This window comes from Musca autumnalis, unplaced genomic scaffold (assembly GCF_047663935.1).
Source record: "Musca autumnalis isolate F117 unplaced genomic scaffold, ASM4766393v1 scaffold_4, whole genome shotgun sequence".
NCBI classification, from domain to species: Eukaryota; Metazoa; Arthropoda; class Insecta; order Diptera; family Muscidae; genus Musca; species Musca autumnalis.
The window spans coordinates 83,923,916-83,939,283 of record NW_027411977.1 but is presented as its reverse complement, the minus strand read 5'-3'; the positions used below and the strand labels follow the sequence as shown (position 1 = coordinate 83,939,283).

Genomic DNA, 15,368 nt, shown 5'->3' with positions numbered 1-15,368 from the left:
TACTACGAAAAAACGTTAACTAGATGCCGAAAAGGAGTATTTGGACTATATGTCAAATGTTTTGTGTCCCATAACTCCCAGTTATATGATAAAACCCTGTGTTCAAAAGTGGCCTCAAAAACCATTTTTTTCAAAAAATGTTTAAAAAACATATAATAAAATACTTTTAAAATGATCACGATCAAGCAATGGGCATATCTGTGTTAAATTCATATAAGCTGTGTTCCTTCACTTACTTGAGGTTACCATTTTTAACCTGCAAAGCGTTCCTTAACCCCAAAAAGTGGTAAAATTGGCAGCAATTTTTAAGAGAGTGAGGGAAGAGAGATCGCAAATGCCTTTCTCTTCTACCACAGGCTACCAGACAAATTTCTGCAGGTAAAAAATGGTAGAACTGATTTTTCGACATTTGTTTGACGATTTTTTCACAATGAAGAAAAAATGAACGAAAAACAGAAGAAAAAGTCGAATGCTGACAAAACAAAATTAAAAACTGTGAAATAAAAGAAGAAAATTGAATTGTTATGTTTCTTTTTGACATTGCTATACAATTTTGTTGTTCCTTTACTTTTGAACAATTTCGGCAGTTTTCTCTTTTACCACTTTTACCATAAAAAAGAAAAGGAACAAAGCTATATTTTATATTTAAAATAGATTTGCCTTGATACAAGTCATATTTACAGAAACTAGATGCATGAATTACAACAACTAAAAAATTTACGGCTTAAGTTGAATGTTTTTATTAAGCTCGGATCGGGACCAATTTTTGTCACAGATAGGTCAGCATTTATTGCGAAAGTCCATACTTCCAGTGATATGGGCCTCTAAAGTTCCGAAAATCCACTTGTTAAAGGTCGACTATTTAGACAAAAATGAAGCAGGAAAGCAAGGCCTGCGTACATAAGCTGCTCTGCCTGATTGCCTTACTTTCCTGCTTTATTTTTGACATAATAAAAATAAAAGAATAAAGAAGGCCGAGGAAATTTCGAACTGGGTTGCCCTTTTCTTTTTTTATTCTTTTATCAGAAGTAAGCAAGGTAAGCAGGCAAGGCAGCTTATGTACGCAGGCCTTCAGGCAGAGCAGCTTATGTACGCAGGCCTTTAGTCTTTTACAGGAAACTGAGCGTGAAAAAGCGGCGTATTTCATTGTGTTTCTACCTTTAAGGTGCAAACACAATAGCTCTGTTCCTTTACGTGCAAGAATCTTCAAGTTTTACCACTTTTTACTCGAAAAGCGTTCGTTTACTTCAGAGACCATACAATTCATATGGGTGCAGTTTACAACTTTTACTATTTTTGCCGGTCTTACCATTTTAAAAAGTAAAGAAACAGACCAAATGAAAAATTCGTGCTTATCTCAATTTATATAAATGAATAAAGAAATGTAAGATCGCATTTTAATTAGGTTGAACCTCCACTAAAGGCCTGGGTACATAAACCGCTCGGCTTTCTTGCTTATAGTACGTTTAGACTTCTAAATCCACTCGATTTCTAATGTCAATTTCATAGTATATACGTCAAATAAATCATAGTTCTAAATCCACTGGATTTTATTTGACGTATATTCTATGGGATTGACAGTTTAAATCATAGTACAAGTTCATAGTCTAACAGGCGTTTTAATTCATTTTTGTATTTGTACCATGATTTACTCCATGATACAATGATACAAGGTAATCTCATTTGAAAAAACCGTCCTTGAGCTGCCAAATACAACCATGTATTCGAAACAATATGAAAGTTGTTGTTATTGTATGTCAATGACAACAATAACAAAATATTGTTTGTTTACATTATATTGAAATTTTGTGCATATTAAAGATTTTCTTAATTTTGCGAAAAATTCTAGTTAAAAGCGTAAGCAATGTGAAAAAATAAGAAACGGACATCGCGGTCCATTTGGGTATGTTGAAATTCTGTGGAAATACGCTGAAATAACTACAAAAGTAATGAATTAAATGATAAGAAAAATAACATTTTATTGCCAGCAATGTGTACCATCCTGAAGTCGTTAACAATATCTGCCAATTAATGCTTGTCAGCGAGCAAGCCTGTAAGTTTTTTTGTTGGAACGAAGATAAATTGGTATATAATTATGTATTGAATGTGTCTGATTATTATTGATAACTAAACCTCTGCTGAATATTGGTCGTGCTGTTGTTTGTATTCCCCATGGATGCATGTCTGTGTCTTGCTTTCCGTAACATCCCCGGCATTGAAATCATGAATGTTGACGGGTGAACTTGTTGGTTGGATTTTGAATAGTGCAAATTTCATTTGCGAAGCCTTTGGTGACTTAAAGTGGTTTGTAAATATGTGATAATAATTTGTTTAAAAAAATATGTTTCCCTTCTTTCTTATTTCAAGCCGGTCAAGTACCACATCACCCTTAAATATATTGAAGTAACATTGCATATCCGTGTAATATACATATACGCAAGTGCGACCATCGAAACTTGTTGCAGAAATTGTGTTTGGAACATAGAGGCGGCATAGAGATCGTAATGTATGCGGATTAATTCCTATGTTGGCGACGGATCCTATTGTCGATGACATGTGTGGTAGGTTAAATGTCTATCATGACAAGCTTAGTGCAATTCTACCGTATTTAGTAACCACCCCCATCTATCGCAGCAGAAAGACGCCAGCTGACAATGCAAAAACAAAAAGTAGTTTTAAACAAGTTAAGATCCGTACAATGCAGCAGTCTTAACTCGTATGGGCTCCGAATTGATGCCATATATCCATGTCGATTGGAATCACACGACACGCTGCATTTGTTTAGATTCCCAGCTAACCCCACTCACCCGTCTCCTGATTATCTATGGATGCAATCAGTCCAGGTTGCAGACTTTTTGAGCCTGGATATAGAGGAATCAGAACCTGATAACTGAAATAATATAAGAACGAACCCATACGTTGCAACAATAACAACCGACCAGGTAGTTCAGACTTACCTCTGTAATCTTTTTCGACGAAATGAGAAAAGACAAATGATATTTATATGCGTTTCTTAATTGGATAGTTGGAAACCTGTTTCTACCCTGAAGAAGTATACTGAAGAAGTGGAAACATATTAAAAATATGACATTTCTGATTTTATTCTTGTAGAATGCTATTATTAAAAAGTAACAAAGAATATAGTATTTTGTTTTTTATTAGAAGCTTTTCTGTAACTTTAAAAAACAATAAAAGGTGCAGTAAAGATAAATGTCCTAAGAGCGGATCCCTTAGTTTAAATAAATAGCATTTTATACGTTTGCGGGGTAGGTATCATGTGGGCCTAGTGTTTGCCCTTCACATGTTCTTGTTCACGTTTGGCGTCTATTATTGATTGCAGAACAGATTTCCCATCATCTTTAGCTGTAGTATTTGCGGCCGCTTCGGTTGCTTTTTCATCCTTGAAAACTTGTACACGTACATTACTGCGATTATGGGATTTTGTGGTCTCGGTCTACAAATGTAGAAATGTTATAAATAATATAAAGAATAACCTTTATAAAAAAAATACTTACTCTAATAGTTCCTGGTGCATGACTCTTAACAGCCGCTCCAGTGCGTATACTACCAACTATTTGCCTACGACGATGACCTCTCAGGGATGACAGCGCCTGACGACGTTCCTGTATTTGAATATTTGGCTCCTCTTGAACATTATCGTAATCCTTGTACATTAAACGTTGGGCGACAGTAAAATCAAAATGTTGGTGAGCCTCCTGAAGTTCCTCCAGTGGCTGAGCACGACAAGCAATACCACGACGAAATATTTCATCCGCCTTACGGGTATTATTAACCAAATCATAACAATATGCCCATGCGATATAAAAGTCCGATACCATTGTACCAATACCAGCATTATATAATTGTTGATAACAATCAGCTGGATCTTTGTGATTATCAATCTGAAAATGTTTTACAAAAACATTATTACACACACATATATATTAAGTCTTGCTCAATGTTAAAATGTACTTACATATTTAATGCACAGTTTTATCATACGACGATCTTGATAGTATTTTCATCACTTTCAAAACGAGGCAGACAATCCATTCAATATAATTGTACCATGCACTAAGCGGATCATTACCTTCTTAATTGTGTATCTCCCTTTCTAGTTCTTTTCGTTGGGCCATCAGTTCTTGGACTGATTCCACTTTAAGGGAAGGCTGAAAATCCTTTTCCTCATCGAAGTCCATTTTAATTGCTATTCACAAAGTCTGGGAATGAGTTTAACACCTTAGAACGGGACAAATTGTTGTAGTGCTTCAATATGGGCTATGTGAAATTTTCAGTTTGAGCTTGGAATATTGGATAGTTGTTTCCCCCTAGAGAAAGCGCCTCCTCTTCGCCTCTTCATTTTGAACTGGTTTTATTTTGGATTTTTGAACGTTTGTGTGGAACAGGTCTCACCAGCATCAAAGAAACTAGAAACACGCAAATCTCCGAATATGGGCTGTGGAAATGCCATGTCTTCGAAAATTTAAAATATTAATTTGTCTGAAAATTTAAAAATTTTAAATTAAATTTAGTTTTGAATTTGAGATGTAAATAAAACTGACATATGTATGTATGTTTTAACATATACATACAAAGTTTGTCAAAATCGTTTTGACTATGAAGGGACGTCAAAGCTAATACAACCCTGTGAGCAGTGAGCGTAAGACTACCTTGTATCATTGTATCATGGATTTACTCTTAGCAACGGCAGTTTTAATGAAAGAAACTGAAGTGGATACTTTTGACTGTGACTCACTGTACTTTCGCGACACTTGTACCAGTGATTCAACTGCATCCGTGGATGCAAACTTTTTGCTGGAAAGTTTTAGTTTGCCGCTTTTATTGTGTGCATAATGGCGACATCTACATATACCCCCATTAATTAACAGTGGAGTGTCAACTAAAAATTACGCAAATGTAGATCGAATAAACTGTTTAATTTTACAGCTGCTAAACAGAGAAGCATTAAATTTAATATAAAATTTAATTAATTACGATGATATAGAAATTAAAATCTGTGTGTGAATAAACATAACCGATGAATTGTTGTTTGTTATTTTGATTATTTTGAGAGTGTGGCGATTATGACGGAGAGTGACAGTTTGTGAATAACAAAAAAAAAAAAAAAGAAAAAAACTAAACAGCTGCTATTGAGAGCAACAAAATTGACGTGTTGCAATTGTTTTATTTGCTGGAAAAGGCGAAGTACACTTTCAAGAAATATTCTACCAATTTTCTAGATCTGAAAGCGAAAGGAATCGACGAAAATAATTAAGAAAGTATTTGGACAATCTATTGCGATGTTTTAAAGGTCGCTTTATACGGATTGTGGATATCTGACTCTATACAATAACAATGGATGATTTATCTCAAGGCGACATTTGTCGCGTTTGTCGTTGTGAAGCCTCATCGGACCGTCCACTGTTTTATCCATGTGTTTGTACGGGCAGCATAAAATACATCCACCAAGATTGCTTAATGCAGTGGATGCGTTACTCCCACAAGGAATACTGTGAGCTATGTGGTCATCGATTTAGTTTTCAACCCATCTACTCGCCAGATATGCCACGGGTCTTGCCATTACGTGATGTAGCTGGAGGATTGTTATCTGCCATAATGAAAGCTGCTAAATCGTGGGCCCACTACTCGCTTGTGGGTTTGGCTTGGTTTGTTGTCGTTCCACTATCGGCCTATAGGACATATCGCTATTTGTTCAGAGCTTCGTCATTTGATATGATATTGTCGTTGCCTTTCGACATATTCTCTACCGAGAATCTGGCTTCAGATGTATTTCGAGGCTGCTTTGTTGTGACATGTACGCTGCTATCATTTATTGGATTGGTCTGGTTAAGAGAGCAAATATTACTAGGAGGTGGTCCTGATTGGCTGGAAAGAGATGATGGACCAGGCGCAGCTGCAAATAACGAGGCTGATGATGAGGTAGAATTGAATCTTCCACCGGATGGGGGTGGAGCAAATGTTAATGGAGGTGATGAAGGTCAGGATAATGTGGCCAATGCTCAAATTGAGGGGAATGAGGCTGCTGCAGCTGCAGCAGAAGAAGCTGTCATAGAAGATGGTGTTGTAGAGAACAACAATGACATCGCCGATGGAAGAATAAACAATCCCGATGCAATTCCCTTGGTAGAACCTATGAATAACAATGCTCCTGCGGTGGCTGATCCTGCTGAACATGAAGGAGATCCACCTCTGGAGTTTGGACCTCAACTGCCACCTGCTTTGGCTGGTGGTAATCAAAACAATAACGCTGCAAACCCCGCCGATAATGACAACGATGAACCAAATTGGAACCCAATGGAATGGGATCGCGCCGCTGAAGAATTGACGTGGGAACGTTTGCTGGGTTTGGACGGATCGTTGGTATTTTTGGAACATGTCTTTTGGATTGTTTCCCTCAATACAATGCTTATATTTGCCTTTGCCTTCTGTCCATATTGTATTGGGCACTTTATCTTAAGCTCCCTTGATTTAATGGATCCGGAAAAGCCACTATTACATTTTCATGGATTGGTTACAACGTTATTTGGCTACTGTTTTATTGGAATTATATTGGTTGTGCTGCATTGTTTGGCAAGGGCATTCCATATGAGAAGAGTACGCAGTTTAATAGGTTTGTGTTATATTGTGGTTAAGGTATCACTGCTGTCGGTTGTGGAGATTGGAGTTTTACCATTGGTATGTGGATGGTGGTTGGATATATGTTCTTTGCCGCTCTTTGATGCCACGTAAGTAGAGAAAAATTGAATAATTTGCAGTTAAATGTTAATACAATTTGTAATATTGTAGGCTTAAGGATCGTAAAACCAGCTTTTCCGCTGCACCAGGTACATCTCTATTCGTTCATTGGATGTTTGGTATGGTATTTGTTTATTATTTTGCCGCATTTATTTCGCTACTTCGTGAAGTTCTTCGTCCAGGTGTATTATGGTTTTTAAGAAATTTAAATGATCCTGATTTTAGTCCCATACAGGTGAGTATAGATAAATGTTTATATATTGATGATGTACTTTAATTTTTGTTTTATATATTTCTAGGAAATGATACATTTACCTATTTTGAAACATGTCCGACGTTTAATATCTTCTGCCATGATATTTGGTTCAGTGGTTTTGTTAATGCTATGGATACCTATACGCGTTCTTAAGACTATATGGCCAACCTTTCTGCCATACACTTTATCCGGCGATTCAGATGTAAACGAATTAAGCTTACAATTGCTGTTATTACAGGTAAATTGGTGTTATACAAATATATTGAACTTAAAACTAAAGGATTTGCAACTGCAAGCAACACTCAGGCTCCATCCATTTGCTTAAGCATTACAATTGAGATATCGCGTGGGCCCAACATCTGCAACACCGCTCATCGTAAATTGTGAGCTGAGAGGGCTTTTATAGGGCGTAGCGAACTCCTCTTCAATCTATAACTTTCAGGATCATTAAAAATTGCTAACTAAAATAAGCGCTGGTTAAAACAACCTTGGACGTATCACCTGTTGAAACTGTCGTTTTATCCATATTTCCCGGATTCAGGAGTGATTTAACCATCGCCCACAATTTACTTAATGCTGTACCAATGTAGCATTGTCTGAATTTTGTTCTTTAATGCTCGCCTATTAGCCTGTTGACTTGAAGAGCAAATTCCCTAATTCTTATTTGCTGCACCATCCCGAACGTAGTTGAGCCAAAACTACTCTGGTTTGTAGGGACAGCTGAATATCTTCGGCTGCGATAGATGGGGATAGTTGTTTATGACAACAGCGACTGCATCTGTGTGGATGCTTTTGAAACTCCTTGATAGCTTTGTTGATCTAGGGGTTCTGTCTTATATCGTTGGACCTCTCTCTCCCTCCAGACCTATCTACTATATTGGTTGAATGACTCCATCTTCCTCTTATACGGCAAGTATTGATGACACCGTACGAAACATCTGTTCATCATGCGGTACAGACCGCAAATCAACCTGCACTTTTCGACTGTCCCTCCAAACTTACACAACAAACTTCAGAAGCGTTGTGGTTACAACCAATGGAATTAGCTACACCAAGACCTGAAGATAGAGCCAGACCCGGTTTAGGCGTGAAAACGAGCATACAATGGCTGACTTCCGTATTGTCAGTTGCTTTGTATTCGTGCATGAAACTAGGGGTTCTTAAATCGAGTTCCATACTACAGTAATTTTATGAAATCGATTTAAGAATACAAATCAACTGACAATACGGAAGTCATTTGCTTTTACAACAACGCTCATTTGCTAATGCCGTCTCATCTGCCAGAAGTTTGGTCTAATTTCGTGTGTTCGGCCAGGTATGTAGCGAACGGATTTTCCATGCGAAAAGTCGGAGGTTACAGGTTATTAAGTCGGGTGGTCTGTTAAAGCAGACGATGATAGAGCCGTAGGCTGAGATAAGGGAAATGATCGGTTGCCTGGATAAGTCATTTATCCGACCGGGTGCTTCACTGGTGATGTCTAGCGAGCAGTGGCAATCTCCTCTTATCCACGTAGGGGATTATTTGTTCACCACGCAAAATGTGTAGCTATCAATGTGCTCGGACAGTACTGTACTCCTCTGGTCCTTGCCTGACTGGTATGGCTCCCAAAAGCGAATCAGCCATATACTGCTGGTCATTCATCGGCGATATGTATACATTAAGCAACTTTACCTCAGCATATATTCCATGTATGAGTCATTAGAGTCAAGCTCAAGCGAGATAGTTCTGCACTGGACAGACTTGTATATAAGGAAGGTAAGTCCTCCTCTACCTCGTGTACGATCCCTCTACGCAACGTTGCAAGACAAAGGCGACTTTGTGATTTATTTCAGGATTGCGACGAAACAAAATTATATGGGTTCAATCGCATCTGTAAGGACTTTGGGTAACAGCGTGCACCTCCATATCAACAGATCGTAAATATGGCATCGATATGAACATTGTTTTCCGAATCGACAAATGTCCATCGGTAAAGGTTATATTGCAAGACAAACAGCAGATTTTCGCTTAGGACGAAATTCTAGGGTTCGATAACAGCCCTCCATTTACTAGTTGTTACCATGTTTCAGCATTTCAGTTTATGTTCAATTTTATCCGAAAAAAACTTCAAAATCATACAATCTTATTCCCTATAAATTTCTTTGTTTTTTCAGATTGTTTTGCCTGGCTTTTTCGAACAATCCCATACACGTGTTTGGCTCAAAAAACTCCTCCGAATATGGTGTATTTGTGTATCTTGGATATTGGGTATTCGTAGTTATTTGCTTGGGGCCGATCCAGAACCTAACAATGCAGAAAATGCTGCCGCCAACAACAACGATGTCGACAATCCAGAACAACAGCCACAAGAACAACAACAAGCTGCAAATGAAGTTGTTGCCAACGATGATATACCAAACCCAGAAAATGAACCACTTAATAATAATGCCGATGGTAATAATGTTGTGGTAGAAGAACCTGTTCCCGTTCAGCCACCCATAAACGCACAACCGCCACCCCCTCCTCCACCACCGCCACCACAAGCCGAACGTAATTTAGCTGCTGTCCATCATGCTATCATACACCGTGATGTGCCTGTTGCGTTCCAACCGTATGATAAACCAACAGTGTTTCCGCTAAGATTGTGTGGCCTGTTATTCTTTATGTGTGTTTCATTGGTAATAGCATCACTTATAACACTCACCGTACCCGTATGGATAGGTCGACAGGTGATGTCACTGTGGTCGGTTGGTAGCATAACAACACAGGTGGCCGTCCAGGGTGCTGAAATAACACCACGCCCACATGAATTATATACTGCCGCCTTGGGTACTTATCTCTGTTGGATGCTGACCAGAGGTATAGCTATTGCTGTTACACTATTGCCTCAGGGGCGTGCTGCCGTTATGGATAAACTCAAGCAATGGCTTAAAGTCGGCGCTTCGTACGCCCTACCGGTATTGATAATTGTTCTGATGTTGGGTGTCATACCTCTCTTGTTCGGCATGCTCTTGGAATTGGTTGTGGTGATACCGGTTCGTGTTGGCGTTCTACAAACTCCAATCTATTTTATATGGCAAGATTGGGCATTGGGTGTTCTATACACGAAAATTGCCATAGCCCTAACGTTGATGGGTCCTGATTGGCATCTGAAACGGGCATTGGAACGTGCCTACCGTGATGGTCTAAGAGATATAGATTTGAAATTCTTAATCACTGAGCTGGCAATGCCTGTAATAACCTGTTTTGGTTTAGCTCTGGCCATACCCTACGTTCTGGCCCATTCAATATTACCAATATTCTTTACTGATCCCTGGGTACAATTGGAAATAGCCCACTTTGTATACCCAGTGTTCTTTTCGGTGATTGGAGCCATTGCATTGATATATTTCCAAATAAGACAATTTAAAAAACTTTATGTGGCAATTAAGGTGGACAAGTATTTGGTTGGTCAACGTTTGGTAAATTACGAACATCGTAAGAAACAGCAAGAGGCAGCCGAAGAGAGAGCAAAAAGAGAAAAGGAGGAGGAAGAACATGAACACGTACCCATAGCCAACATAGTTGAGCAAGCGGAATTGGAGAGAAGACGACGACAGGAAGTAGAACGTCAACAGCTGGTACAGGATTTGGTGAGAGATGATCTTTTATAAACCCGGTCGTTCGATCGCTGTCACACATTCGAAATCAATTTGGTCTAGAAAATTTTACAGAAATTTAGTTCAACATTAAATTAACTAAACTACACGACACTTTTTAAAAAGAAATGCTTCGTTAAGGCTGAAATGATGTTATAAGTTTGTTCTGTTCCTTCTCCCCTCCATGATAGCACACACAATACACACACACCTCTTTGCAATAAGATGCGTTATAACTTTTAAAATAACTTAAATTTATAAATAAATGTTAATAATGTGTGTAACCATTTGCCAATAATACACCGTTGAATTAATTTGGAAAAAAAGATTTTTAGAATTCTGTAACCCTTAAGACATTTGATTTGCAAATTACCTGAGGTCAATTCACACCTGATAAGAAGACCGCCTTAAATTACATTGACATTTCTCAAATACAATTTCAAGGTTACAGATAAGATCCACATGAGTTCAACAGTGTAATATATAAATATACATATATATGGATGTATGTACCCCGCCCATAGGCACGTATTACATATACAACGGAAATAATACAAAAGGTATTTAGCATTAATAATGAAAACGACAAACGTATTTTACTTTTCGTCAGTTAACTTCTAGTTTGCTTTCGAACAGAAAATCTAAAATTAAAATGAAATCATTTGAAAAGGAGAATCATCATTCTGAAACAGTCTAAAAGCTCAGTCAACGATTTGTTATGAGTTTATAATTCCGCAATTGAGTTTCCATTTTCGAAAACACACGATTGGGGTTTCTACTACATTTTGTGAATTATTATTATTTTTTTCTATAACAAACTGAACTATTTTTTATTTTTTGTTGATAAATATATAGATGTAATATGGATTTCTAATTATAATTTAAAATAAAATAAAACCTTATTTAAAATGCTTATGGTTTTAATTTTATTTTAAGGTGTTTGCTTTTTATTGTTTCATAATACTAGTAAATTAAAAAAAAAGATCTGTAATTTTAAGTTTCATCACAAAAATTCATCAGAAAGAATTTTCTTCATTTACTCTAAATTTGTGAACGAACCTCGTATATTGTATATTTGTTCTTTTCCTCTTACAAAATTGACATACAGATTTTATTTAAATATTAATTTTTAAGCTTTTAGAATAAAAAATATACATTAATATTAATAAAAGTGATGTGAACTTTTTTTCTTTGGAATATTATTAAAAACAAAATAAAAGACAACTTGAAATGATACAAGTGAATGAATTGAAGTGTGTTGCAACAAATGCATTTTCTTTATTACTGTCTGGGATGACCAAATACAGAAGAACATTTGCAGGGATGCTCAGGAAACATAAGCCGAAAAGACTCAACGGTAGTACTTTGCATATATTCTAGTGGTTGGCGGGATAGCGTATCAGCTACCACGTTAATGCGTCCTCTCAGGCAGCATGATGCCTTAGAGTGTCCTCCTTCAGCCCATATATACTCCGCCAGTTAAGTACGTTCAACACTTTTTTAAATTTATTGAAATTCATGGGTAAAAATGTGTTTTTTCCATACCGTGTCCCATATTAATTATAGATTTTTTTAAGACAAATTTAAATATTGCGAAAAAATTTAAAATTTTTTTTAATTTTTTCTATATTTATGGTTTATTGCCGTTTGATCGTTTTTATAGATTAGTACATAAGAAAAACTCATTGTCTATGAAGCCTTTCGACCATAGTTCATTTCGTTCTCGTGAATGATTGCTTTCATGGTCGGAATTCTTGACGAGTATCGTAGCTTCAACGGCCGGTATAACTCATTCCTGATGTTTAGTACACTTACCATAGACGGTGAACTATAATATGGTATCTCGACGGGATTATAGTTGTTGTTGTAACAGTATGGCTGAATTCCGTATCGTCAGATGCTTTGTAGTTTTTAAACTTCGCCAAAATACTTCAGTTGCACACTCATGCATTGTTCCCCGAAACTGCAACCTGCGTTATAAATGCGCAATTGTGACGTCATGAAATACATTGCTTCGCATTTGTTAAGTATTACGGCGTTATGAAGCACAATACTTCAGACATTTGCAGTATTTTGCAAAGCATCAGTCTATATGATATGTTTGTGAGTTCGGGTTTCTTTTTAATCTGGCTCTGGGCCTATCTCCATTTCAAGGAATTTGATTGCTCCGGTGGGTTGTAGCCACAAAGCTTCTGGAGTTAGTTGAGAAGGTATGACAAGGAAGTTGAGGAGGTGCAGTGGGATGTGCTGGCTTGTGTTGCATATTTTTCGCGTGGAAAAAGGTGTTAACATCAGTCAAAAATGAGTTCAACCTTCCACTAATGACATCAGCAAAGGTACCTGCCGCCAAGATCGTACAATCATCAGTTAGGTCACTCCACCTTAGGCAACTCCCTATTTCACTCTACGGGGCTTGGACTTCTTCTGCCTGAATACCACGACTGGCGTGCACATATTTAATTGATTATCCAACGTTTCAATATTTTCCGGAGAGTAGTCTGTTCGATGTTTTCAAACAGCGTGGAGTGATTGATAGTATCAACGGATTTTGATAGGTCAAGTCTGGTTGAGTTTTCGACATAAATGTGTGGATATGGCATGCAGCGCTGTTGTTGTGCTGTGTTGCTTACAGAACCAATGCTGATGATCGGCAACTGGATATCTATTATTGACGCTGAGGAGGATTAAAGCCACAAGAGTCTTTGCTACGGACGACGAGATACTAGACTCCCGGTTCATCCAGCTATTTCAGCATTTCCATCGAGATCCCATCTTGGCCCAACGATTTGGATGAATTAGCGTTCCATACGACATTCGCAACATCATCCATTATAAATTGTGTTGACTCACCCAGTCATTCACGGGGTGCTTGACAGACTGTCGATTAAAATAATTGGTCACCTCTTCGGATCAGTCGGCATAACGTCGCCAAACGTGACTGAGGTCCTATCTTCCTTCTTTCCAGGGTTCGAGAGTACCTATTCCCAAAATTCACTTATTCCGTCTTCAATGTTGAAGCTGTTCAGATGGTTTAACCACATGTTTCGCTTATGCTCACCGAACAAGCTCTTAACTTCCAGTGTCAGTTCCCTGAACCTGGTGTCACTGGGGTTGGCACGGCGAAGCTTTTCGCGCTAATCCCGTCGCATCTGCTAGGAAATTCATTCTCACTTCGGGTATCCGATTAGCAGGTATATGTCGAGCGGCTCGGAACGTCTTTTCTGCTACCCGAACATCAGAAACTAGGCCAATTAGCTTTCCCATGATTCATGAAAGTGTAGAGTAGACCGATGAAGACAATTAAGAACGACTCTGAAGCACGTACTGCTAATATAAAGTTTAACACCCCATCTTAGGTAAGCTTCACCGGGTTGTTCGGTAGCGAAATTATAGACAAGGGCTTTGGTGTTCGGGAAAGAACTCTCGTCATCTGAGAAAGGTCAACACTTTCTGACGATGTGGACGAAAGGTGAGACAATATGAGAGAATAACTTACTAACTTGCTAGTAAAAAGTAGTCTGAGGACAAGAAGACCGGCTTTGTAGGGGAGAGGTGTAATTCCGTTAGGATTCCGCATCCCGCAGTCGCAGTAAAAAATAGTAAACAGCATGGTGCAAAAAAATATACCTGGACATCTGTAAAGTGCCGGCTGCCGAACTCCTTCTCTCCCTTACAAGAACCGAAGTAAACATCGCTTTCCTTCATGAACCCTATTTGCGTAAAAACAAGGTTGCTGAACTAAAAGATTGGGGCGATAATCCTTAATTTACGCGACAAATGGGGAGCTGAGGATATGATGCAAATGCTCATCACTTCCATTTAGGAAGCCAGTGACATCAATGCCCGAAGTGAGTCCATATTCGACTTCATTTCAATTAATGATCTGCCAGTATGCAATAAGGGAAATACGGCCACCTACGGGAATAGTGTAAGGGAGGAGATGATAGATTACACTTTTACAAATGTGAAGTATACATCAATAATCGACTGGGCGAAATACTTTCAAGTCTCGTGTAGAAGTAAAAGGAAATCGCCTCACAGGAACCCCAGAAGTACAAACTGGGAAAACTTCCTGCGCAAGGTGAGAACTGCAACAGCGTGTTTCTTTATATCATCAGTGGCATAATAATATGCATTTGTTGCAGTGTGTACTTGGGTGTTACCGTAAAAGTCATTCTAATCATCCTATGGTGAATAAGAGCTACCCCGCCCGATTTCATCACAAGTTATTTATTTATTTATTTATTATTAACAATGTAGTAAATACAGAGTTAGTAAAAGACAAGATATAGCATTGGCTGCTGTGGCCATCAGCTAGAACTTGTAATAGTTGGAAGTTACAATGTATTTTGTTTAAATTATAATGTTGGATTTTGATATAAAATTATAAATTGCATCAATGTTGGCAGATGTCGGTGATTTCAGGATATCCAGTCCTTGGTTGTTAAGACAGATGCGGTGAAGATTCGAAAGTTGGTTGCAATATTGTAAAATGTGCTCTACTGAACAGATATTTCCGCACTTGGGGCAAGCATTGTTGACGTCTCTGTTAATGAGATGTTGGTGCGTGGAGATAGTATGTCCCATACGGAGCCTTGAGAATAGTCGTATTTTCTTTTTGTCCATATTTGTAGGGTAAATGGGCTTGATGCATGTTGGATTGACATGGTTGTAATGGTTATGTCTGAATAGAGATAATTTTCGAGCTCTAATATCAAGGAGATCGGATTTAATATGA

At 38.0% G+C, this 15,368-nt stretch overlaps 2 protein-coding genes across 2 annotated transcripts; one reads left to right on the top strand and one right to left on the bottom strand.

Annotated features, from left to right (window-relative positions):
* Positions 1-3,249: 3,249 nt before the first annotated feature.
* Positions 3,250-4,647, bottom strand: LOC141403569 (mitotic checkpoint serine/threonine-protein kinase BUB1 beta-like). Its single transcript, XM_073986169.1, has 3 exons — positions 3,977-4,647; positions 3,516-3,902; positions 3,250-3,454 (listed from the first exon to the last, which is right to left on the bottom strand). Exons 1-3 carry the CDS (start codon positions 3,998-4,000, stop codon positions 3,284-3,286), a joined length of 582 nt encoding a protein of 193 aa, XP_073842270.1. The 5' UTR covers positions 4,001-4,647; the 3' UTR covers positions 3,250-3,283.
* Positions 4,648-4,855: 208 nt separating this feature from the next.
* LOC141403464 (E3 ubiquitin-protein ligase MARCHF6) lies at positions 4,856-11,898 on the top strand. Its single transcript, XM_073985918.1, has 4 exons — positions 4,856-6,746; positions 6,808-6,991; positions 7,056-7,250; positions 9,167-11,898. Exons 1-4 carry the CDS (start codon positions 5,356-5,358, stop codon positions 10,643-10,645), a joined length of 3,249 nt encoding a protein of 1,082 aa, XP_073842019.1. The 5' UTR covers positions 4,856-5,355; the 3' UTR covers positions 10,646-11,898.
* Positions 11,899-15,368: the final 3,470 nt, after the last annotated feature.